The sequence below is a fragment of the Morchella importuna genome (genome assembly GCF_003444635.1).
Source record: "Morchella importuna strain M04M26 chromosome Unknown Morimp01GS002, whole genome shotgun sequence".
Classification (NCBI taxonomy): domain Eukaryota; kingdom Fungi; phylum Ascomycota; class Pezizomycetes; order Pezizales; family Morchellaceae; genus Morchella; species Morchella importuna.
The window spans coordinates 1873889-1898050 of NW_025763399.1; the positions used below are offsets into that span (position 1 = coordinate 1873889).

Sequence of the window (24162 nt, forward strand, 5' to 3'; positions counted from 1 at the left end):
GTCTGGAAATCAGGTCCGAAAATGAGTGACGCAAATGAAAAATCGCTCACTGAGGCTTCAAAGGGATAACAAAAGGGAATAATAGCGAGGAAAAAAAAAGAGAGAAAAAAAAAAGCCAGCCAAACTCCGTGCCCGGAATATTTAACAGAACAAATGAATAAGGAAAAGGTAGAAACAAAAACAAAAACAAAGAAAAACCGTCATTAAGATTTGGCAACTCAAATTGTCTGAACTCATCAAAAATAAACGAGTTGGGAGATTATTGAATTACGAATACGTTAAAAGGAGGCCGGTGATGATGTTGTTCCGGACCGAGGAACATTTAAATCTTCCCGGAAGCGGCTGGAGCCCTTTTGGGTAATTTTCCGCTCAGGTGTGCGCGGATCCTCATCGTGTAATCGGCCGCTCACTGTTTCCCCGGGTTGGTCACTCGAAAATCCTGCGAAATCCGAGCCCTGTGGGTCATTGTCGATTGTCTTTTGCCAGTGCTCCGGTAAACAGACGCACACAAGAGGGAAAGCTTTGATTTCGATCCCAGGTGGAGGAGAGGACGACCGGCGTTGACTGGCACGTGAAGTATGTGCCGATACACCACTATCACGAAGCTGCCGGTGGCTTACATAATCTTCTGCCCTTTCATTCAAGCGAATACCAGTAGCCCATCCTACTGAATGTTAGCAAATATCGCCTAGAAAAAAAAAGTAGATATAAATCACCATCATCCCAAATGCCCACAACCTTGAGCATATCGCCTCGGTCTAAATCAAACTCGTCGGCGGCTCGGGGCTGGTATGCCCACAAAACAGCAACTTTGTCATTTGGATGGATATCATCCTGGGAATAATAATCCTAAACTGGAGTCAGCACAGGAACAAGATACATGTAACTCAAAAGGATGAGGGAATACCTTGAAGTATGGTAGCTGTTCGGATTGTGGACTAGAAAATCCAGGAGATGACATATCCCTGTCGCTTCTAGTCACGGGAGATGAATTATCCGACATGAGAATCGAAGTGCTGGATAAAGATGCATTTCGATCACGGGGTGGAGGGTGTAGGGGCCGACCAGGCGAGTACCTTCGAGGTTGGTTGGTGTTTGGACCATCCTCTAAGCCATAGTCAGAGGACGAAGAATTCTCGACGAGCCGAATATGTCCACGTCTGGCGCCACCACTAATCACACCAGGAGACGAAAGATCTATATCTGAAGCCCCACCTGTTCCTTCAAGTGCTGACATTCGCGCAATCCGTCCAGTTAGAACCTCATACCCTTGGGCCTGTACGCCTGCTGCAGCAACTGGGTTGAAAGTCATTGAGGGGCTTCGACGTTGTCGAGATTGTTGGTTGAAGGCAGGCGGAGAGTTCCCATATCTTTGCCGGCGTCGATATAACAAAATAAGCATAACCACCAGCGCTACACCAGCAACAGCTCCAATAGTAATCCCTGCAATCTGACCCCCAGTAAGACCCGATCCACCACTTGAGCCCGATGCGCCAGATGATGATGTGCTGGTTGACGAGGAAACTGTAGTTGTTGTAAATATCGGGGGTAAAGAAGTGACTGTTGGCAAATCAACGTTCTCACACCGTGTCTCAGCATTGTTATTATAGCAGCAGGTATCAGTTGAGTTTGGCGAATTTGTTGCACAGTATAAACAAAGACCAGGGAGATTATCACTGTCAATCATCAGCAATGCCATGAGTATCCCGTGATCGAGTAGAATTACTTATAACCACAATTCGTGGTTTCGTTTTCATCGGCAGGGACACAGTTTGAATTCAGAGAGTCCGATGGCAAAGCGCATATAGTAAAATCAGACCGGATTAGACCGAGCGCATCTTGGTTAGTACTTCCACATGTTCCCTCATTTGAAATTATTATTTGCTCGCTGATAGCAAATTGAGCCTATGTTCGATTAGTCAAAAATCGATTTCAAAAGAAGACATGATGACATACACAGGCATCTGCACAAATTGGTGCTGACTGCGCTGTTGTAAGGGAGCATGCTGTTCGTGAATCTTGAATCATTCTAGAACAAAGAACACTACGGGTGTAGCGTGCATATAATTCAGTTGTATTTGAGAGTGTTAGGTTGGAACAGCCAAATAAATTTTGATATCTGTTAGGTTAAACAAATCAAATTAGAAATTGATATTTATTATATTTATTAGAAACAAAATTATTACTCAAGGGAAACTTACTTATTCTTGGCATAGTCTTGTTTGATATATTGTTCGAACTGGGTATCAAATTGTTCGGTGCTAGAAACATATGCAAGAAATGGGCTATGATAACGCGTTAGCTCATAAAATTTTAAATAGTACATGTTAGGGAAGACATACTACTCGCCAGTAAGAGAACTTGAGGTGGAAATAAAGGATTCGTTAAACGCTGGACAAGTACGTGATCCAGAAAGTGAGATACAATTGCCGGAGGAAGAAGTTTGAGCTGCTGCTAAAGGCAAAAATACAGTTGATAAAACTACCAAAGCTGCTCCACTCAAAGTTAACCGTCGTGTTGTATGCCGAGATGAAGGCATGTTATCGGTTGCTGATGTCGGTGCATCACCGTCCAGAAAGGAGGTATCACGATTGGCGAGGCGACTACTGTTGTTATTGGAACAACGTCCTTCACCAGCAAAATTCGTGGCTGTCATTGACCCGATTTCAAGATCCACAAGGCGCCAGCTCTCTCGAGCGGGCTCTATTTTTCCCCAATTTCGTGGGGGGGTGGGAGTAGCGGGGATGGGCTTAGGCTGCGGTAGCAGCGGAGAAATAGCAGCAATTGACTGCTGCTAGGACGTGAAGGTGGGTAAGAAGAGAAGGAAAGAAGAGCCCCGGAAAAAAAACCCTCTCAGCCGCCAGGAACACCACAACAGACAAAAACGAGTGACTAGGGACTAGGGAGGGGCGGGCGGTTAGGGACAGGAAATGGTGTGAAGGAGCGTGAGCAGCACAGCAGGACTCGCAGTAGGTACAGTCTGTAGTAGCAGCAGCAGTAAGTGAATGACAGTTGGTTGGTGGGCTGCTCAGGGCCAGGTGGATAAACGAAATGTATGTACAGCACTGAACTGGCAGACACTCAACTCCAAGCTAAGTGGCCGTAAAGTACATGTATGAACTGAGGTCTGGATGTCTCTGCTAGATTCTCTGGGATCGAGTCCAGGGGGGAAAGTAGCGAAACCTCCGAAAGAAAGGCTACATACACGAGTTCGCTTCACTGCACAGAAGGCGCTGGTATGCTACAAGTGACCTAGCGTGGGCGCCGGGAAATGAGATGATGCACGGACAGACGCGCCAGGAACCACGACGGCACGTTTAATCGGCCACATCCCCCGCCCAGCTAGGATGCTGATGGATCCGCATATAAAAATCTCCCAAGAGGTTGAGTTCACACATGCAGCATCTCATAATTTATCATAATCGTCACTACTGCACTGCAACATCATGCAATGGAAATGCTTGAATTGCGCAAAACCCCACAAGTTGAACATATCTGCATACAAAAATGCAGAAATTCATGTCATAAATCTCAAAAAGGAGGACAGGGGCAGTTAGGGGGACAAGGGGTAGTTTAGGATATATACTGATCTGTGGGTATAAATTTATACACTCCAGATACTTACCCCGTATATCTACAACGAATATAAGCTGCTCTCGAAGGAAAGAGCTTTGAACATAGGCCATTTCGAGCGCCCACTTGAACACAAACACAATTCCTTTGGTGGGATGAGTTAGGCACAAGACTCAAGGTAATCTCTTGATATAATGAGCTTTCGTCAAACTCCAAGCAAAGAGTCATCTGGGTTTTCTCACATACCCTATACCATGCAAATACGTGGAATTAATTAAGCAAATAGTGCAGGATATCTATTGGTTGTTTCAACAGCAAACAACCCTGGCGTTTATTTCAGGCATGTAGATCTCACAGAATAATACTTAGTCAGTATTGAGTCATCATCGTTCTTCTAAAGGCACATCTATTTGAACTCTTCGGCGTTTTAATAGATATCTGTAGCTAAATGTAAGTATGTGTATGGTATCTAGTTACAATTACATGTAAGTACTAGAGTCTGCAAGTTTCTTAGAGTACATGTTTTCCTGTAGTTGAATAAAGGTAGATAGAAGCGTTTTAATTTGTGAAAAGTCCAATACAAGCGGCACGGAATTCGACGTCGATTACAGCATTATTTCGAGGTTTTGCTTTTTCTTATTAGTTGATTTCATGAATATAACAATAAAGTCTCGTCTTTTTTTTGTGTATGTACTCTATCAACAGTAGACCTGATGTACGTATCTACATGTATATCACACGTACTTACCACCTACAGTACCGTACCTACGTGTACCTACATCGACAGGCATGCGCATGCGCACTGATAAACGCAGCGCAGATCCAGTAATTCAGACATGAATGATAGATGACTCAGCGCTAAGCTAACTATTAATGGTCCCTGAAACCGGTAGCACGGGCCAAGCTGTTTCCGGAATCACGAGAGAGATAGCACCACGAATCTGTCAAACTTCACAACGCGTGTCACCAGGGTTGGGCTCAACATCATCGGCATTTTCGAGCCTCAATTGTGTCTGTGCGAACACTCTCTAGAATCAATCCCCCAGCAACATAGTTCGGTCATAGTTTTGAAAAGAAAAAAAAAACAGTCCCGGGGATAAGCGGATTGTCACCGAAAATGGGAGCTGCACAGCCTGCCACAGCTACAGAGGTTGAGAAAGGTCAAACAAAGGTTGATGCTGGATTACTCCCGCGAGATCATTGTGGGTATTTCTGGAACCAAATAATAGAGCTTTGCAGGTTAATTTTGGGCGCTTAGACAAGTACCGACTACCACGATGGCGGTACATGGCGCGACAGAAATTGTTGCCCCTGGTTAGATGGGAAACACCGTACCTTGCATACTTCCAGGTGAGTTATGATATAGTTGACATATTGATTAGATTCAGTATTAATGTTTTGCATCGTATCAAAGGAACACTGCAGAACACCCTTTCTCGATTCGTATTTTGCGCTCACAGCCAATCTCGGCACTCATACCTTCTTCATGATAATGCTACCAGTGTTATTTTGGTTTGGATATACAACTCTTGGGCGAGGGTAAGTAATCTTCTTATCCAAGTATTTGTAGGGGACATTCTCTTAAGTTTTGTGATTCAATCAGAATGGTGCATATCTTAGCTTCAGGGGTGTTCTTCAGTGGTTTTTTGAAAGATCTATTATGGTAAATTTCTCGTCATCTACTAAAGGCTTAGTCAGTAGGAAATTATTAATAGCTTTAAGCCTACCACGACCGTTATCTCCTCCTCTCCATAGGATTACCATGTCTGGATCAGCGGCCCTTGAGTACGGGTTTCCAAGCACACATTCTACCAATGCCGTGTCTGTAGCGCTGTATGGAATTCTATCTCTCCGCTCTACTCCCGATGTATCAACCACCCTGCGATTCTCTCTCGAAGCTTTAGCATGGGTATATGCAATTTCCATTGTATTAGGAAGACTTTATTGCGGTATGCACGGATTCTTTGACGTCATTGTTGGCATTTGCCTCGGCGCTGTGCTCGCAATTGTAGATTGGGTATCGCGAGATGCGGTTGATGCATTCGTCTTCAGTGGGTCTTGGCAGGTTCCTGTAGTCTTTATTGTGGTGGGCTTGATTATGGTTAGGATACATCCTGAGCCTGCTGATTCCTGCCCATGCTTCGACGATGGGGTTGCATTCGCTGCAGTGGTTATGGGGTGTGATGTGGGGCACTGGCATTATGCGCAGAGCTCATGGAGCTGGAACGAGCCTGTTCCAGCCACAGTCCCGTATTCCTATGAAGAGCTTGGCTTGACGAAAAGTGTATTAAGAGTGGTTGCCGGTAAGTCCAAAATACAGCTTTTTGGGGCGTCGAGTGTGATAAATGACCGGTATAACTGATCATCGTTCAATAGGTGTTTGTGTTATATTTGCTTGGAGAGAATTTATGAAACCCACCTTACACCATTTTCTACCTCCTCTTTACAGAGTGATTGAAAGTATCGGTTTATCTTTACCACGAAAACATTTTACACCAGCTTCGTAAGCGTTCCTCTCTGCCTAGAATCCTCTCAAGTTATTAATATGCAAATAGTGAATATAAAAAGGTCCCACGTTTGCCCGATGACACCCTTTTTGGTTTGAGCGAACTTCCCGCGTTGATCCACAGCTTTCGTCGGCCGCGTTCTGACTCTGTCGGTCCCCAATCCGCCGCTGATGCTTATGAAACGCTTGCATATCGAGAAAAGAAGCGCCGGGAAAGTATTGGAACGAGCCAATCTCGTTCTCCTTCTGTACCCAGAGATGTAGCAAAGTATGAGAACGAAATGGGTAATGGGAACGTCGATGTTAAAGCGCTAGTTGTTGATTCAGATGATGAGAAGGCAGAGGCAGAGGTCTTTAGGAAGATCGAAAGGCCTAGAGTCAGGTATGATGTTGAGGTTGTGACCAAGCTCGTAGTATATGCTGGTGAGTTATGTGTCTTACTATCTGCACCATGAAAACTATTGTCTCTAATACCGGTCTAGGTATCGCTTGGTTTGCTGTAGAAGGAATTCCAATATTTTTGGAAATAATAGGGCTTGGGATCGCCTCTCATGGATTTGAAGCGAGGTAGATAGACTGTGTGGAGCGGACAGCGAGTAAAAAATATTGTAATTGGTGGTGTTTGAAATAATAATAGGAGTAATGGATACATACACGAGTTATGATGATGGAGTTTGCTTTTTAGTTTCTATTTCATGCAGGTTACCCCCAGTTTTATTCCAACAAGTACTTGTATGTATGGTCTTCTAGAGATGGCTATTTTTTGCAATGTACTTCATACATGTATCCAATACGGGTTCCTTTGGGCTCCTTATCTTCACAGTTGCCCTAGAGTGCTAAATAGGGTACGCGTCAACCTAGAGTAGGTACACAGTCTGAGACATGTTTCGGCATGAGGCTCCATCGGGCCGAGGGTGTAGAGTATCACTCTTGAGCCACATATCAACGCCACCGCCACCAAGATTATTTTTCGTGGTGGAGGGGAACTCAACTTCAGCAGGTGTCTTTTGGCTGGTAGGCTTCGTCTTGTCCTGTGCCGTCTCTTCGTTCGCAGCTGTTTTCACCCGCTGCGATAGCAGATTCGCACATTCCTCATCTCTCATCCCTCCATCACCGAGGAGGCCCCAGGTCATCTCCCCCACTTGGTATCTAATACCAACTCCCATCCCAATCAATCTGCAATCATCTCCCTCTGCTATCGCCGTTTCCGTCCATTCCCTGGAATGTCATGGCCTCGAATTCTGGTCATGGCAGTTCCTTGTCCACAGTTGACAATCCCAGGAGCAATTCTGATTCCGAAACAAACACAAATGCCATAAGTAGAAGAAATAACGTTTTGACCAACGTCACAGTAAGTCTTGTTTCCAACTTGCCTCTGTGCACCGGATGTCGTAGATCTGCCCTAACGATATTTTTCGCATTTTTTTTTCTTTTTTGCCCTGCAGGGACAAAACCTGACAGCACTCGGCCGCACAGTGACAGCGACCGCCGGAACTCTCTTCAACGACGGTGATCCGTCGCACCACTACACCTCCACAATGACAGATATTTCCAAACAGCTTGCGCATCGACCGTCGCTTCAAAAGCGTGTTTTTACGTTCAATCACCGCTCGCCGTCGGAACTTGTTCGATCAAAGCTATCAACTGCCGAAATACAGTACCGAGCTCTCACCTCACTCCCAGATGAGCTCCTCACGAACATTCCAGAGAACGACAATTCTTATTCCTTATTCCAAGGCTTTCAGGCGACCCTACCCGATGAGCCCCGAGGAAGGACGACTACCAAAGGCTCCGGTCGGCAAAAGCTGCTTGAGGATGCCAATGGCGACGACTCTGGCCCACCAACACTGGGTAAATTGAATCGCGAAAAGGAGACGTTGGCACGGAAGCTAGAGATGCTCGGGATCAGGAAGAACATGTCTTCGTCTGAGATTAGGGAAATTGATATGAAAATAATGAATCTGAATCAGATGCGGAACATTGTTCTAGACCGACTTGCAAAATTGGAGCAGGACGAAGCTGAAGTCGAACATGAAAGTAAATATCCTTTACCACCCATTTCAGCCTTCCCAGGACGTGAACCTACAGCTGCAAGGACATGACTGTGTCTTAATGGTGCTAATGCTAGGCGACAGTGTTGAATCTTGAAAACAGGATTGAGGACTTGCAGGAAGAACTCGAACTCGCCTCAGAAACCCATGTTTCTGACGATTCAAACGTTGATGATGGAAAAAGCGAGGAATCCACATTCATGTCTGAATCAATCTATGGAAAACTCAACTCGCCAAAGCAATCACGAAAACGAAAGTCTGCTCGCCGCATTTCCATGCCCATACTTCACGAACACCTTGAACCTGGTAAAAGGATCAAAGAAATCCATACTCATTCTGATAATATAACTGCTTTAGATTTTGATGTTCCATTTGGCACAATGGTAACTGCAGCACTTGATGACACCGTGCGAGTATGGGATCTTAATTCTGGACGTTGTTTGGGGTTGCTGGAAGGCCACCAAGCCTCTGTTAGGTGTCTTCAGGTGGAAGATAACATGGTCGCAACTGGTTCAGCGGATGCTACAATCCGTCTATGGGATTTGTCTCGGGCAGAAAGCTATAAATTCACTCCCCCATCTACAACCGGGTCAATTCACAAGAGGTCATCTGCCACAGCTTCTGTATCGGCCTCTGTAAATGAGGAAGATGATGATGTAGATGATGATGGGGCACACTCAACAATGGGATATCACACTCCTTCGATGTCAGAGTGTCAGGTTTTCTGTCTTGATTCGCACGTAGGAGAAGTTACAGCACTGTACTTCCAGGGAGATACTCTGGTCTCCGGAAGCGCCGATAAAACCTTGAGACAATGGGATCTTGTCAAGGGAAGATGTGTACAGACATTGGATGTTCTTTGGGCAGCGGCACAGAACAATATGGATGAGGGTAAATGGAGAGCAGGCGGACAAGGTGGTGGGCCTGATGGTGACTTTGTCGGTGCTCTGCAATGCTTTGATGCTGCTCTTGCTTGTGGAACAGCAGATGGAATGGTCAGGCTATGGGATTGTAAGTTTCAACATTATATAATTTGTGGTCGTAGGTCAGTCTGTTGATATGAGGGGTGGTTTTAGTGAGGAGTGGCCAAGTTCACCGATCGTTGGTCGGCCATACTGGACCTGTGACGTGTCTTCAATTCGACGACGTGCATCTCGTCACCGGATCCCTCGACAGAAGTATAAGAGTATGTTATTCTCCTCTGGCATTTTTATCACTTTCTTAACATAATTTTCCAGATTTGGGATCTACGAACTGGCTCGATATTCGATGCTTTTGGCTATGACAACCCTATCACCAGCATGCAATTCGACAGCCGCCGCATTGTATCAGCTGCTGGAGAGCCTGTCGCCAAGGTTTATGACAAAACTGATGGCAGACACTGGGATTGCGGTGGTGCGGATGGCAGCACGGAGATTGTGGAGAGGGTCAAGGTTAAGGACGGATATCTCGTCGAAGGAAGAGTGAACGGAACTGTAGGCATATGGGCTTGTTGATGACGAAGCGGGGAAATTAGAGTGGCAGTAACCACGCTGGACGGATTGTAAAACATCTTGGACTTATGGAGGTTATTGCTCTTTTCTTTTTGTTTTCTTTATCTTCGGGAAACCTTTTATCTTCCCTGGATCTTACATTCGTTTCACATTTCTTCTTCTAATCTCTCCCTAACTCTCTCCTCCTTGACGAATTTTCTTTCTTCACATCTTTTTTTGGCGTTTGGAGGGTTTGCGATCAATGTGGTGGATCAATAAGCGGGGATACGATATGAATGCCAATATCATGTGCGATGTGGTTACTTCTGGGTATGTTTGCGTGGAGAAGCTTGGAGGTTGTACGAATGATCTGGTGTGGATAAAGGGATGGGCTTGGAGAAAAACTTGTCTTTTCCTTTTTTTTTTTACACCTAGGAAGCAAGAGGGGCAAAAAAAATCTTGCTAGGGGTAGGGGTGCGATGGACGGGCCAGTTGGGGTGGGATGGGGTGGGGTGGAGTGGGGTGGCTCGCACCACCTGTGTATATCGGACTCCAGTGCAGCTGGGTACATGAGGATGGGTACCTGATGCGCTGTGAGGTCCTGCTGTATTTCTCTCAAAAAATCTTATGTATACCTGTAGTTACCGATTATTACGATGCAAATCTCAGTTCCTTCATGTACCACGCACGCATGGGTCTAGCGAGAGGGAAATGATTGCGATGACGGGTATTGAGTAGATGGGTAGTTAAATATATGGGAAATAAAAGATATGTTTGGAAATTATGGGTTCTCTGTTCACTGGAGATGATGGAGATGCCAGCGACCCAAGCTGGCTGTTGTAGGGAATAGGAGAAGGAGAAGGAGGGTGGATACGGTCGGTCGTTCCTTAAAAATTGACAAGACATACCTACACTGTGCAGCGCTGGCTGGTGAATATATATTTTCATGAACTATCACTCGCTCCGTTTCAGCCCGAGCCCCAGAAGGTGGAATTCCATACCGGAATGTCTCTTCACCCCATGGTTGTTCTTATATAATATAGGGTAGGCTATCTCAGAGGTCGGGCCGGGAGGATAAGTCTACAAACTTGAGATATATTGCAAGCAGCTATCGAGTACTTGATTGTTGTCGGGCTTTTATCTTCTTAGCTTTTGATAGCTAGAGCTAACTTGATAGATCCCGGGCGTTACGAGGGGGGGAAGCGGGACGGGGGAGCTTAGGCATTCGTCGAATCTCGCTCCTTGTGCATGTCTGATTAATAGCTGCCCCCGCCGCTCGATGCAGAGATCTACACATACCCCTAACCCTAGTTAAGTACATGTACTTGTCATTAAAGAGAGGCTAGTCTGGCTTTAGGGTTATCACATGTTGTTATTACGATAGGTACTTATTAGTGGGGAAGAGCGAGTCCTTATCTTCTCCTCATCAGTTCTTCGCGAAATTTCATCTTCTTGAACTCAAACTACTATGTCCAAGCCCGTGCAGAAGCTACCATATGTTTTGCAATTTAAAGCTTACCGCCCAAGCATTACACCACCCGCTTAGAGCGTACGGTGCCCGAGGAAAAGCCCACATCCTAGTATGTAAGATCCGGGAATAAGCTTTCGGGCCTTCTTTCCCCTCCGGGCTTCGTATCTTCTCAGCATGGTCGAAGATAGCTGGACCAGGCCGCCGTCTTATAATATAACTTGGCCCAAAAACACCCAAGGCATCCGATGGCTCAATTAAAGCCCAATGGCTTAATTGAAGCCCGGCCTTGATATATGTGGATCTAATTCTTCAGAGGGCCCGGGGGCGCGACCATAGCTAGCCCCCGCTATCGAGAGGAGCAATAACTAATACCCAACTACAGTCGACTCTCGAATATAAGGCATAAGGCGAGTATCACTACGAGAAGCAAGGGTGGACAGATAAAACAGCATTTTGGGACTACTGATTGTTATCCATATAACGAGAGTATCACTATATTTTTTTATGCAGTATCACTATAGCAAGTCGACTGTATCCAAACAATCATGCAGCATTTCACGGGGTTCTGTTTCCAAAGTACATGTATGTGTGTTAGACTTGTACTGGCCTACATGGATACAGCTAATATAATCTCCAGAGGACTGGCCTATGGGCGGTTCTCGGGGAGACTTGTAGTTGCGAACGCGGGGGAGGAGAGATTCAACGCCGGTAGGGTTTGGTTGTAAAGAAAAAATCTGACCATGATCCGACGCTTGCAGTAAGCTACCGGCCGGTGCCAAGGGCTAGGACGTGTGGTGGCCAAACACAAACTATCACTCGTACCGCTTAAACAAGGCTCTGGCCTATCATGCTTCGATAACCGGCCTCTAGAACTCTACCAGGCGATGCTAGGAGGTAGCTTGTGCTTAGAGAAGTCTGAGCACTCAGTATAACGCTTCCTTATATAATAGGCACAGAAGCTATCTATGTCGTTCCACCCCTCACCGCTGCGCTGGACTGTACTGGCTTGTCTCAAACCAAAACCGCGGTGATACTACTGCCGCTGCGGTTCAGAAGACAATACCTGTTGGTTGTGGGGGAGGGGGGTTACGTAAAGCCCTATAGAACACCAGCTATAGCCACACAGCGCCGCGGCCGTGGTATGAGCCGGTCTCTCAACACTACTATTGAGTTGTCTGGCGGGCAGGATCGAACGGAACTCGAGGGAATTGTACTGTATCGCAGCAGCTATCTGGTTGGCGTGTGTAGAGAGCACTTGAGTTGAGCCTCGAAACTCAACTTTAAGACTTCAAGGCCTCCACCTACCACCTACCCGCTCGCGCGCCGGTTGGTAGTCAAGTTAAACCGTGGGGCAGATCACGATACTCATAGAGAGGCGTTATGTAGATCTCAGTCCGAGACAACAACCCATGCCACGAGTGATAACCACTGACTATAACCCTAACCCCCGCTGCGGCCCACGCACCACGCACGACGCACGACGCACCAGTCAAACTGCCGGGCTCGAGATGGGCGCTCTTCGCCTCCCCTCCCCTCCTGCGAAGGAGGGGGGGACCCGGACCGGTTTTTTTGACAGCACATAGCGCGCTGGTTTGGGGAGTAGGCAGGTAGTGAGGGGGGTGTGAAGCTGAAGAGGAGGAGGAAGAGGAGGAAGAACAGGAGGCGGGTAAATATTCAACTACTACTAGTAGGATTCTCTGATGGGCGGGTAAAAACATGGGCTGTGGAATGTTTTGCTCGGGGAGTTTTTTATTTTACCTTTTCCTTCTCGAGCTTGTTAACGTTTACGCTGCCCTGACAGTGCATGGTTTTGACGGCTAATCACGACATTTCAACTTATTTACCAGGAGGGAGGGAAATGCAGGGACATGCGTGCAGAGTAGACTCAGCAGAGCATAGAGCGAGGGAAATAGTAGAGAGTGCTCTATGCGTAAACATACAGAGGCGCCCTAAGCAGTAGTACCTGTGACGTGAGATTTATTCGCGTGATGGGGGATCGGATTTCCACTTGACGACACCGCGGGAGCGGTAGATAGTAATTCCATCCACGTACGATATAGGCACTCTGAGGGTCCTATTCTGGGGATTAGTAGCTCTCGAAGGCGTGATTTCTTCGGGCGTACACGGAGGGGGGGGGGAAGTCTGGGCGGCGGTGAATGAGGAGGAGGAGAGGGGGTGGAGGTGGAGATGATGCTGAACTGCACAGTTTGGGGGACTCTGCCTGTCTGTCTGTCTGTCTGATCCTCACTAAAGAACTCTGATCCCTCATTCTTCCCCCCTTGTAGATGTGGATGTTCTTGTTCTGCTAGCTAGCTCTGTCTGTGTCTGGGTGGAAATGCTTATCGCGGCTGCCGGGAATCATTACCAGAGTGCTAGCGCAGGCCTGGTGCAGTGGTGAGCGCAGTGAGTGCAGCGAGTGGGCCCCAGCTCAGCTCTCTGCTTTCTACTTAGTGAACTCCTGTTCCTGTTCCTGTTTGTGCTTGCTCGCTCGCTTCTTTAACATCACGACACCACGGACGACGACATCATCATCATCACCACCACCACCACTTCCACCACTACCAACCACTACCACCTACTGATAATGCTCTGAGCAAGTGAGTGGGCGAGGGAACGAACGACTGACCAACTAACTGCCTGACTGACTGACTGACTGGAAACCCCCCACACTGCCACCCACTCACCACCACTCACCACACACACCTACCACACACCTAGCTATAGCGGTAATAAACAAAAAGGGCACTACTACCACCGAGTAGAAATAAGAGGAACAATAACACAAACAGGATAGAGTAGAGTAATATACTACTCTTCTTAGAGACACGCACAGAGAGAGCTACATCTCCTCGTGCCCCCATTGCAACTGCCGTTCAAAAAAGGGACCAAACACCCCCGCTCACCCCACGATAGTTAGATATCATATCTCTCAACCCTCAACTACATATCTCACAACCTCTCACCATGGCATTCCGCGCACCACCAAATACCCGCCACCTCTCCATCCACTCGATCCCACCTATCCCCGAATCCGACCAGCACCTCCTGTATTCGCCCCAACTCTCCTCGCCCGGCCGCCCTCCCAGCGAACAGCCAGCAGTGGGCTACCAGAACGAGCAAGAAACCGACGAATGGGTCGTCTTCTCCCCCAGCACGATCGGCACCGCCACCGTCACTACTACCTCTGACCTCGGCAGCGTCGTATCAGCACCGTGCATCCTGCGCCATGGCAACTACGGCGAATCGGAAGATGAGGAAGAGGAGGATGACACGGACGACGATTACATGGACGACGACGACGGTACAGAGACTGACTCGCTGCAGCCGTTCCGCGAACTGGCGAACGACCCGCCGCCCGTGCGCCTGCCAACGCATGATGGCCTGGGCACGTTTCCGCTGTCGTCACCGACAACAACTACATCGACGGGGGTGCTGCGCTCGCTGGAGGAGTCGCTGAGGATCGTGGCTATGGCAGGAAGTACCAGCAGCAACGATAGTGATGCAAGGATTGACCGCTGGCGAAGACAGCATAGCCAGGCCCTGCTGGACGAGATTGAGCGCGTCACAAGGCGGAAGATGTCGGTTGCGAGCCTGCGCGGTGCGGGCGGCGGGAGCAGTAAGGACGTCAAGGCGTTGCTGGATGAGGAAACGGGCTTCATGGCTGCTTCGACGGAGGAGGAGCGGGGGATGGAAGAGAAGAAGACTATGCAGGGGAAGATGGAGGAGGAGGAGCAGCGGCAGAAGGAGGAGCAGGATGTGGATACGGAGAACCCAGAGACCATCTGGCGCCGCATCACGAGGAGGTTCATCCGCGATATCATGGGCATCGACGATGAGCTCCTGCAGGTCATCTTCGGCGAAGCCCTCCCCGAGTCCTCGTACCTGGACCCTACCAGCACCCCACTAAACCCCACCCCAGCCCCCACCGCCGCCGAAGACCGCCTCCTCAACCGCCTCGCCCGCGAGCTCGGCGTCCTCGTAACACAATATACCTCGCACCCGGCCCCCGACGGTGCTGCCTTCTCAACGCTGCACCGTGCCGACGACGACGACGCTGACAACTACAACGACGACGGCGTGCAGACACCGCAGCCGCGCACCATCACCACTACCACCGGCACTACTACAAGCACACATCTGCAGACGCCCGCCACGCTGTCAGACGCGGAAATCCCCCACTACAACTTCACGCCCACGCTGCACCACAGCGACACGGCGCAATGGGGGCTCGATATCGACGACGATAGCCAGCATGAGGAGGAGAAGGTGCGGCGGGAGTACTGGGAGCAGGAGCTGGGCGTGCGTGTATTTTTCTCGTTCTTGAAGTCGCGGTTCTCGTCGCCGTCGCCGCCGCCGCAGCAGGTGGTGGTGCCGGGACCGATGTTTCAGCAGCATCCGCTGATTAGGTCGCCGTCAGAGATGAGGAGTGGTGGCTGGGGAGCGGCGGCGAAGACGGTGAGTAGGAGTGGGAGTGGGAGGAGCGCGAGGGGGTTTTATTGGGATGTGGCGTCGAGTGTGGGGAGTGGGAAGGGGAGCTGTGTGGGGACGGGGGTGTGGGCGGCGATTTAATGGTTGGTTTTTTTTTTTGGGGGGGGGGGCGGCGGCCTTTGTTTTGAGAGTGGACTGGAGCTTGTTTATTTATTTGCTTGGGGGGCTTTGTGAGGATAGTGGAGTTGTAATTGTGGTGATTTTTTTGACTTATTTTTTGACTTGACATTGACGATCTAGGGTGTATGGGCTTGTTTTTCCCTTCTTCTTTTGCCTTCGTTTATTGGCGGTGTGGCGGCATTTTTTTTCTTTTTTTCTCCTTTCCTTATATCCTTCATACGATAACACACACACTACTTTGTCTCTGTTTGTTGCTTTTCGTTCTGGGGGCGTATACATTTTCTCTCTTTTTCTCTTTCTCTACTATTGTGGTTGCGGTTGCGGTTGTGGTTGTTCTGCATGATTGTTTTCTCATACCATCTCTCATCTCTCATCTTTCATCTTGTATCTCATCTCATCTCTCATTGCGCGGACTTGGCTTGTAACTTTATGAGTTTATACTATTACTATAGGATACAATACAATACAATACAATACATTGCGTTGCGTTATGGCTCTTGCCATTTTTGGTGATTGCGCGGCCTTGGGTGCGGGAGGATCAGGCGTAGCTACATGTATCAACGTTGGGGCGGCGTAGAAGGCGCGAGTGATGGCTGGTGATTCGGTATTCGTGGTACATACGTCTACATGTATGTACATATAGTTACTAGTACTAATATTTGTACTCAGCCCATATGCCAGCCCATTTCCTGTGACCACCCCCCTGGGCGGAGTGTATGGATGGACCATGGACTGGTTAAGATGGAGATCTGGTAGCTCGAAATGGAAAAGGTTAGACTCCTTCACGGGCTATGGTCAACATGCACGGGGGTGTGGTCGGTTCCAAGATTTTGTATAAAAAACCAAAAGAGGTATTTGATCGGCTCCCTGCGTATCATATACCACCCTGGCGTAGGTATATTTGGGATTGACCATACCTCTGTGTTGATCATACCCCTCGTGAAGGAGTCTACATATGTATGCTACATGTAATCGTGAATGGAAATATGAACCTACGTTTCGATCATTGACCCTCGGACTAACTACATGGAGGCCCAACTGATTATTGCGTGGTGGCGAGGTAGGTATGGTTCCGTCGTGATTGAGCCGGTTTTTACAACAGCAGGGCTTCGGTTAAAAAAGAGTGAGACGAACACGGTCGTAAAGTCTCAAGGGGGGACTCTGATATGGGGGGGGGGGGTGCAGGCCACTCACTTACTTGGATAACTGGTAATGCAATAGATATAGCATATAGCACATACAAAAAAAACTCAGAGTAGTAAAAGGAAAGAAGGGGCACTGGTTCGCTCTTACTCACTTTTCTCCCAGTCACACAGTCATTCGACCAAGCCTGGGAGGTGGTTCGAATAATAGCTGGTGAGCAAACACCCCCCATAACTATTGGGCTACGATGTCGGTAGATAGGATGGTTCTTTCTAATGCTTCGGGGAATTTTGAGGTGTTTAAGTTAGCGGGAACGTGCAGGGGGGGGGGGGGGTACTAGGTTAGGGCCCTTTACAGCTTGTGGAGGATCTGTGATAGGGGTGGGTGTGATGGCATGAAGGAGCCTCATGGGTGTCGTTGTATCCCTAGCCACCCCCAGATCTTTATTGTCTGTTCAACCTCATTTTCAGAGTAGAGTTGTCGCTCTAACTTGGAGACCAGCAGCCAGGATTGTGGCTTTGATTGTCCCTGGCTATTTTTAATCTGCGGGTAGGTTAATCGGCTGATGGCTATAGGATGGCCCTCTCCGCGTGCATAGATTCTCACTCGATATAAGCTAAAAAAAAAAAGAAACTCTGTGGTCTGATATATGGTTGTACGAATCGAACCTCTGCACCTGCTGGTAGTATAAAAATTCGATTCTTCTCGGTAGCGGGGGCTCTGGCCGCGCGAGTGATATCGTGTGATCCACACCGCGTGCGACCACAGTCGCACGTCGTAAACGCAAGCAACGTAAACATTTGGCCAGCTAACCTCTCTTCACACATATAGTAACGTGATCAACACAAAATATTATTCTTTTCCTTATCGTATATCCTGTATACCACGAAGTGCTCCAGGCGGGTTAGCATGGAATTAAGCGCAGAGCGGACTCGGTCACGGGGCGCCCTGCGTTTAGTTAGTTTCGATAAAGAGCCGGGATGGGGGCCCAACCCCATTTTCTAACTGTTTGCGTGGGCTACTTCTCGTGGAAATTGGCACGGGACTTGGTTACAATTAGTGCCATTTAGATTCTAATCACAATTTCTCACTCGGCCAAATATCTTATGCTCCTTGGCTCACCGTCCGTCTTGGCACGACCTGCTGTTAACTCCCAAAGACCCATCACTCCCAGCTGCACCACAAGATATTTTTTGTAGACTGTGGGTAACAGAGGCTTGGGAAGAAGCAGCCCACTCAACAAGCTCCACGAGAAGAGCGGTATGGAGGGCCGGAAGTGAAGTTTCGGTCTATGCCGACTCACTTCCGGCTCTTCATACCACTCTTCCCGTGGAAATTTTGGTGCTGGTCCTACCCCCGCCACATCATGAAAGTTATGTACCATGGAGATCTACCTCCCTCTAGTGCCTCTTTCAAGCTTGGTACTGGTGCCCTGTTGACCCTCCACTAACTCCTTAAATGTTGGCTGCGGCGAGACAGGCCTTAGTAAGTGGCTGGGTGGGATTAGAGGGCATGAGAGGGTTGGGGGGCGTAGGTAGAAGGAGCCTAAGACGAGGCGGCCATGAGAGGGGTGTAGTAACAAGAGCCCTCTTCTTTCTTGACGATGGGCGCTATCTGGGTAAGTATACGGATGAACACGTCTCTTTTAATGGGCAGGTATTGTTGTTAGTTGCCCTGCGTACATAGTTTGGACATTGTTCGGAACAGTACGTCTATGCATGTTGTGCTCTGTTTGAGAACACTTGTTCTTAGTCCTATTGCTATAAGAAGATCTTGTTCCTCCGTCTTCCAAGTCGGCCGGATATATTCTTCGGTTCTTTCTTATTAAAAATAATTTAGCGATTGCATGCCCGGAACGTAATTGAGTCGAGATTTCTCTGCACCTCTTCCAACACCCATATATTTTGTCTCCAGCACAAAACAAGCATTCTAACCAGCGAATACCCGAGACGAGACTAGAGGCTACCTTATACAGCCACCCACGAACCTTTCGATTTAGCACATCATGAACCACATTACACCCAAATAATCTAAAGGGTCATGCCCAATCATCCCATGGTGCTATCCGTAGGGTCAAGTTACAGTGCTAACCCAAAGCTTCCTCATTCAGTGGCGGGAAAAGCATTGCCTTCCTCCCCGATGACCCAACACCATACGTCCTGTCCTTTCCAAAGAACGCATACTCGAACCCTCTCTTATCCGTAGCCACGCTGAGTTGGTCTAACAGTGCTGACATCTTTGTGGGCATGAATGGCTGCAGGAGGATCCCGCAAACGCGGACGGCCTCAGAGGAGAGGTAGATTATCTTGTGGCGCTGAGCGGCAACAGAAGAATCTTTGAGCTCCCAGGGGACGGAGTGTTGGACATATCTATTTGTCTTTTGGGGGTTAGTTCTTTCTCTTCTTTTTGTGAGAAGAGGGGGGAAACAAACCATGGAACTTAGGGCCATAATCTCCTTCAACGCCCCGGGAACATCAAACTTTGCCATTTTCTCGAACACTTTCTCACCGACGGTTTCCACAGCCTCTTGGAGTTGTTTGTCGGCCTCCGTCATCTCTAAGTCTGAGCTATCTACGCCGAAGGCGATGGCTGCTTCCAGATCAAAAGTCTTGCTGCAGATTCTGTTTGTTAGGTTGCCCAGGCCACCCTGCAGCATGCTTTGGTATCGGCTGATGATCTCTCTATTGCTGTAGTTCCCATCATCCGCAATGCCTCCATCATGCGCCATGTAGAAGCGCATTGTGTCGACCCCATACCGCTTCATCGCATAGAACGGGTCTACAACATTACCTACGCTCTTGCTCATCTTCTTCTGATTCATGGTCCAGTGCGCATGTGTCAGGATCTGCTTCGGGGGTGGTAAATCAAGCGCCAGAAGGAAGGCAGGCCAGTATATGCAGTGGAAGCGGACAATGTCCTTGCCAACCACATGCACGTCTGCAGGCCACCCGCCAACGGACTCTTTCCCGGGCGTCCATGGGTATCCGGTGACGGTGATGTAGTTAACCAGAGCGTCAAGCCAGACATATATTGTCTGTTCTTCGTTGCTAGGGACCGGGATACCCCACGATAATCTGGTGCGTGGACGAGATATGCTCAGGTCTGACAGTCCCGACGTGACTTCGTCAACAACAGTCTTGTAGCGCGCGGCGGGGACAATGAAGTCTGGGTTTTTGGCATAGAATTCGAGGAGGTTCTCGCGCATGGCAGAGAGCTTGAAGTGATAGTTGGTTTCCTCAGCCCACTCAACCTCCTGGCCGGTCTCGGTGGAGATCATGGTTTTCCGGCCCGTCGTAGGAGAGAGGATCTGCTTGACGCTAGATTCGGGGTAGAAGGTCTCGTCCGAGACAGAGTACCAGCCAGCGTGCTTTCCCGTGTAGATGAGGCCGCGGTCGGCGAGAAGGTGCCATATATGCTGGACTGCATCGTAGTGCTTCTGGTCTGTCGTGCGGATGAAGTGGTCGTAGGAGATGTCGGCTTCTTGTGCTAGACTCTAGTAGTAACAATGGTGAGTGAGATCTTGTGAGGATGGCAGGTGGAGTGGGTATGTGGAGGAAACCTTGAACACCTCCGCACCGCTGTCGCAGAACTGCTTGGGAGGCGTGTTGGCGGCGAGAGCGGCTTGCTGGATCTTCATCCCATGCTCGTCTGTGCCGGTGCAGAGGACGGCGGTGCAGCCTTGGAGCTGCTGCCAGCGCTTGAGGACGTCCGCGATGACCATTGAGTAAAGATGGCCGACATGGGGAGCTATAACACCGATCTATCAATTGACTACTCCCACCATTCTGAAATATAGCCATTTGTCTGCAATACAACAGTGGTCCGAGAATTCAAATATACGCACCGGCATTGACGTAGAAGATCGGCGTTGTGACATAGTAGGGCTTCTCCGGCTTTGGCTTGACCGCCGCCGCTGACGAGTATAATCTCCACCCGCTCCAATTGACCGCTGGCTTTATAGGCAGTGTCCAGGGCCTGGCGCCTCTCCTCCAGCACCCGACTGATGACGATAAAAGCCTTGAATGCATTTGTCGGATTGTCGAACACTGTCTCAGCCGGTGTTGCCGGACACCCACAAAACCCAAAAAGCCGCCAATTTGTCATGTCTCGCCAAGCAAAACGGCTTTACATGCGGCTCCACTGCATCTGATATCCCACCAATCCCGCTTAGATCATTTTTATCTCCCTCCCGCCCGCCCCTCCGCTCCCCCCCCCCCCCCCCCCGGATCCCCCCCACCATAGACACAGATCTACCACCACGAAGCAGCACCCACCTCTCCAATTGCCAATGCCCTTCCCACGGATCCTCGCCCGCGCCGCCGCCTCTGCGCTGCGAGCCCCGCCACTGCTACTACGTGCGCCGGTACTGGCACCAAGAGCGTTCACGACCGCGCACACAAAATGGCACGGCCACATCACGCCGCCGAAAAAGGGTGAGGAGTATGTACTGCCCCCCCTCCCCCCTCCCTCTATCTCGAGTCTAGATATGTATGGATGGGTATGGGGCATGGACGAGAAAAAAAGAAACTGACAAACGGCGGTTTGTGCTAGACTGCATGTGACGTTCATAGACAAGGAGGGAGAGAAGCACACGTACGAGGTTGCCGCGGGAGACAACCTGCTGGATATTGCGCAGGAGAATGATCTTGAGATGGAAGGTATGACTACCACTATCATTACCTTCACCGCCATTACTATTACTATTACGATTGCTACGAATTAGATTGGATTGCGATTGGGTGCTGACTAGGATGGATAGGCGCGTGCGGTGGATCAGCAGCCTGCTCGACATGCCATGTCATTGTCGAGGATGACACCATGTACGAGAAGCTCCCCGAACCGGAGGACGATGAGAACGATATGCTGGACCTGGCTTTTGGGTTAACGGAGACGTAGGACTCACCGTGGACTATAGAGTTTGGAGGAATGAGAAAGTGCTGATTTGATTGTGTGTGTGTTAGGTCGAGACTTGGGTGCCAGGTGCACATGAGCAAGGCGATTGACGGCATTGTGGTGCGCCTGCCGTCAATGACGAGGAATCTGCAGAGTAGCGATTTCTCAAAGAAGTAGAAACCGCCCGTCCCCGTTCCCCGCCCGCCTACCCAATCTTTCCCCGCTAGATATCCGATCTACCAATTGTTGCGTTGCGGAGAAGAGGGGCGAATTTCATGTGCATCATGAAGTGTCACCCGGCCAATATTTTTTGTAAAAGAAAAAAAGCTTTTTTTGTATTTCATGCCCTAGACTGTAAAAAGAAAAAGAAAACCCCCCAACTCCGCAATATCGATAACTTTTGTTTGCAAGCCATTATTATAATATACTGCTATTTATATGAACATAAAAGTGGCGGGAGAGGGCTGTTGGCTTCTATTTTGTCTTTCCACCGGCCTGGATCAAGCGTAGGAAGCCCTGTTTTGACATCTCCGTGACTGCGAGAAAAGCTGTTAGTTTACGCTTTAGAGGGAACGAGCTGGAAATCTTACCTTTCTCCTCCCTGTTTGTCATTCCCACCACTCCCTTCTGCTTCACCTGCTTCTGCGCTTCTTCGGCCTTAATCTGCGCCGCTCGCACCGCATTAAAAAGCTTCACCACACCTAGCACACACCTCTGTCAGCATCTCTCCCAACCCAATTCCTCAAAACAAACCAAAGAGCGGTAGTGTATAGCTACCTCTCTGCGCCGTCTTCCTCAGCTTCCTCTCATGCTCCAGCGCCTTCCTCGCCGCCTCATCATCATCCTTCGGCACCACCTCCTTGATCCGCCCCTTCTCCAGTTCCTTCCTCTTCTCATCCCGCAGCACCCGGCGCGCCTTGGCCTCCAGCTTCGACTCGTCAATGTTCTCCTGAAACTTCTTTGCGCGCACCAGCACGGGGTCCTTCCGCGCCGTCGTCGTCAAGTGCGACGACAGGATTTTGGACATGGCGTCCGCAAACACCGCGGGATCGTTGCGCTTGCGCTTCTTTCCCGTGGCCGCGTTCTGGGCGGCCAGGATGTCGTCAATGTCGTCCTCATCCTCGTCCTCTTCTTCTGCCTCGTCGCCGGTGACTTCCTCGTCTTCCTCGCCTGATGATTCACCGTTGTTGGTCTTTTCATCGTCGTCGGAGCCGCCAGCTTCGAATTCGTCGGCCGAGTCAGAGGCGGCGTCGAGGTCGAATTCGTCCTCGAGGGCTACGCCGGCGTCGTCGGAATCTGAGGACTCGGCGTCGCTGTGCTCAATTGGGGGGGCGGGCTTGGTGGTTCGGGTTTTTTTGGTGCGTGGAGCCATTTTTTGAGGGTTTGGATTTTTTGGATTGTGGATTCTTGAGAATTATTGGGTTTAGGGTAAAAATTAAAAAAATGTTTAGGTGACAGGCATTACCCGGCCGGTTGATAGCAAGAGCCGCAATTGATAACGTTGCTGATTGGCTGTTGGGGTTGGTTAGTAACAGCTGCTAGCGGAGGAGGTTTTGCAGTAGCCTGCATGTGTGCCGGGGTGGAATTTGCTCTTCTGATTGGTTCAAAATTAGAAAGTAAATCTTTTGAATATGTGATATCTTACTAATATTTCTAGCCTGCTCCAGCCATAACAAAGCTGGTACGTGCCACAGATTAATCCGACCGAGTGATTTTATGTGAAGAAGCAGACCGGCCTTAAGAATAGCTAGCTAACAAAGAAAAGGTATAGCTAGTTCGTTCGGGTACCACACCGGAGAAGAAGAGAGTCGTCAAGGATTCAGCTTAGATGAACTTGACTATTAATAAGCTACAGTCTTTACTCCCATAATCTAGAAGGGAGATACCCGAAATTTATGAGTGGATATCGATATCTCAGACGCAAGTCATAGCTTACGCTAGTATCCCACCTGAAGAAATAGACAGCCTTGACAGTTTAAAGGACAGTTAGTACCGGTATCTGCTATAGTAATATCTAAACAGCTAAGGTACACTGGCTGTAAATCAGCATCACGGGTGACAGAATTTATAAGAGTATCATGAAACACATACATGATCCAGCTGAGGATATAGATATATAGGTTTGAAAATCTAAGAAGGACGTCGAATTAACGGCGTTGCTTATAGAGCGGGGGCTCAACAGATAATAGGATGGATGATTCTACTACGATCGAAGGCGGAGGATGGAAACCCATCTACTTATACATATAAAGATGACACGTCTAATCAGACTGTAGCTAGAGTATGGACACTGTTACTATATTATAAGACCACCTTACAGTATTGCTGGAGATAAACATAATATTCTCGAAGATTACACGTGGATTGTTAAAATTCCATACACGTAGATTTGTAGAAAAAGCTCACATCCTATTCTGCGCTCTAAGTACTTGAATCCACGAAATA

At 48.8% G+C, this 24162-nt stretch overlaps 8 protein-coding genes across 8 annotated transcripts; 4 read left to right on the forward strand and 4 right to left on the reverse strand.

The window, feature by feature from the left end:
• Window positions 1-278: 278 nt before the first annotated feature.
• On the reverse strand, window positions 279-2656 carry LAJ45_01342 (uncharacterized protein; the record flags this gene model as incomplete). The annotated part of the gene is made up of 7 exons (XM_046110937.1): window positions 279-664; window positions 717-849; window positions 908-1676; window positions 1727-1905; window positions 1957-2119; window positions 2202-2285; window positions 2343-2656. 7 exons carry the CDS (start codon window positions 2654-2656, stop codon window positions 279-281), a joined length of 2028 nt encoding a protein of 675 aa, XP_045976115.1.
• A 2034-nt stretch (window positions 2657-4690) lies between these two features.
• LAJ45_01343 (uncharacterized protein) lies at window positions 4691-6650 on the forward strand (the record flags this gene model as incomplete). The annotated part of the gene is made up of 8 exons (XM_046110938.1): window positions 4691-4775; window positions 4832-4923; window positions 4988-5112; window positions 5177-5236; window positions 5296-5876; window positions 5950-6076; window positions 6129-6502; window positions 6562-6650. The coding sequence occupies 8 exons, from the start codon at window positions 4691-4693 to the stop codon at window positions 6648-6650; spliced, it is 1533 nt and encodes a 510-aa protein (XP_045976116.1).
• A 286-nt stretch (window positions 6651-6936) lies between these two features.
• LAJ45_01344 (uncharacterized protein) lies at window positions 6937-7245 on the reverse strand (the record flags this gene model as incomplete). Its single annotated transcript, XM_046110939.1, has 1 exon — window positions 6937-7245. One exon carries the CDS (start codon window positions 7243-7245, stop codon window positions 6937-6939), a length of 309 nt encoding a protein of 102 aa, XP_045976117.1.
• Window positions 7246-7307: 62 nt separating this feature from the next.
• Window positions 7308-9626, forward strand: LAJ45_01345 (uncharacterized protein; the record flags this gene model as incomplete). Its single annotated transcript, XM_046110940.1, has 5 exons — window positions 7308-7430; window positions 7525-8116; window positions 8215-9141; window positions 9207-9316; window positions 9369-9626. 5 exons carry the CDS (start codon window positions 7308-7310, stop codon window positions 9624-9626), a joined length of 2010 nt encoding a protein of 669 aa, XP_045976118.1.
• Window positions 9627-14037: 4411 nt separating this feature from the next.
• Window positions 14038-15642, forward strand: LAJ45_01346 (uncharacterized protein; the record flags this gene model as incomplete). Its single annotated transcript, XM_046110941.1, has 1 exon — window positions 14038-15642. The coding sequence occupies one exon, from the start codon at window positions 14038-14040 to the stop codon at window positions 15640-15642; it is 1605 nt and encodes a 534-aa protein (XP_045976119.1).
• Window positions 15643-18910: 3268 nt separating this feature from the next.
• Window positions 18911-20852, reverse strand: LAJ45_01347 (uncharacterized protein; the record flags this gene model as incomplete). The annotated part of the gene is made up of 4 exons (XM_046110942.1): window positions 18911-19201; window positions 19256-20317; window positions 20384-20571; window positions 20669-20852. 4 exons carry the CDS (start codon window positions 20850-20852, stop codon window positions 18911-18913), a joined length of 1725 nt encoding a protein of 574 aa, XP_045976120.1.
• A 260-nt stretch (window positions 20853-21112) lies between these two features.
• LAJ45_01348 (uncharacterized protein) lies at window positions 21113-21894 on the forward strand (the record flags this gene model as incomplete). Its single annotated transcript, XM_046110943.1, has 4 exons — window positions 21113-21264; window positions 21376-21482; window positions 21584-21716; window positions 21786-21894. The coding sequence occupies 4 exons, from the start codon at window positions 21113-21115 to the stop codon at window positions 21892-21894; spliced, it is 501 nt and encodes a 166-aa protein (XP_045976121.1).
• A 297-nt stretch (window positions 21895-22191) lies between these two features.
• Window positions 22192-23089, reverse strand: LAJ45_01349 (uncharacterized protein; the record flags this gene model as incomplete). Its single annotated transcript, XM_046110944.1, has 3 exons — window positions 22192-22253; window positions 22308-22418; window positions 22495-23089. 3 exons carry the CDS (start codon window positions 23087-23089, stop codon window positions 22192-22194), a joined length of 768 nt encoding a protein of 255 aa, XP_045976122.1.
• Between the last annotated feature and the right edge of the window lie 1073 nt (window positions 23090-24162).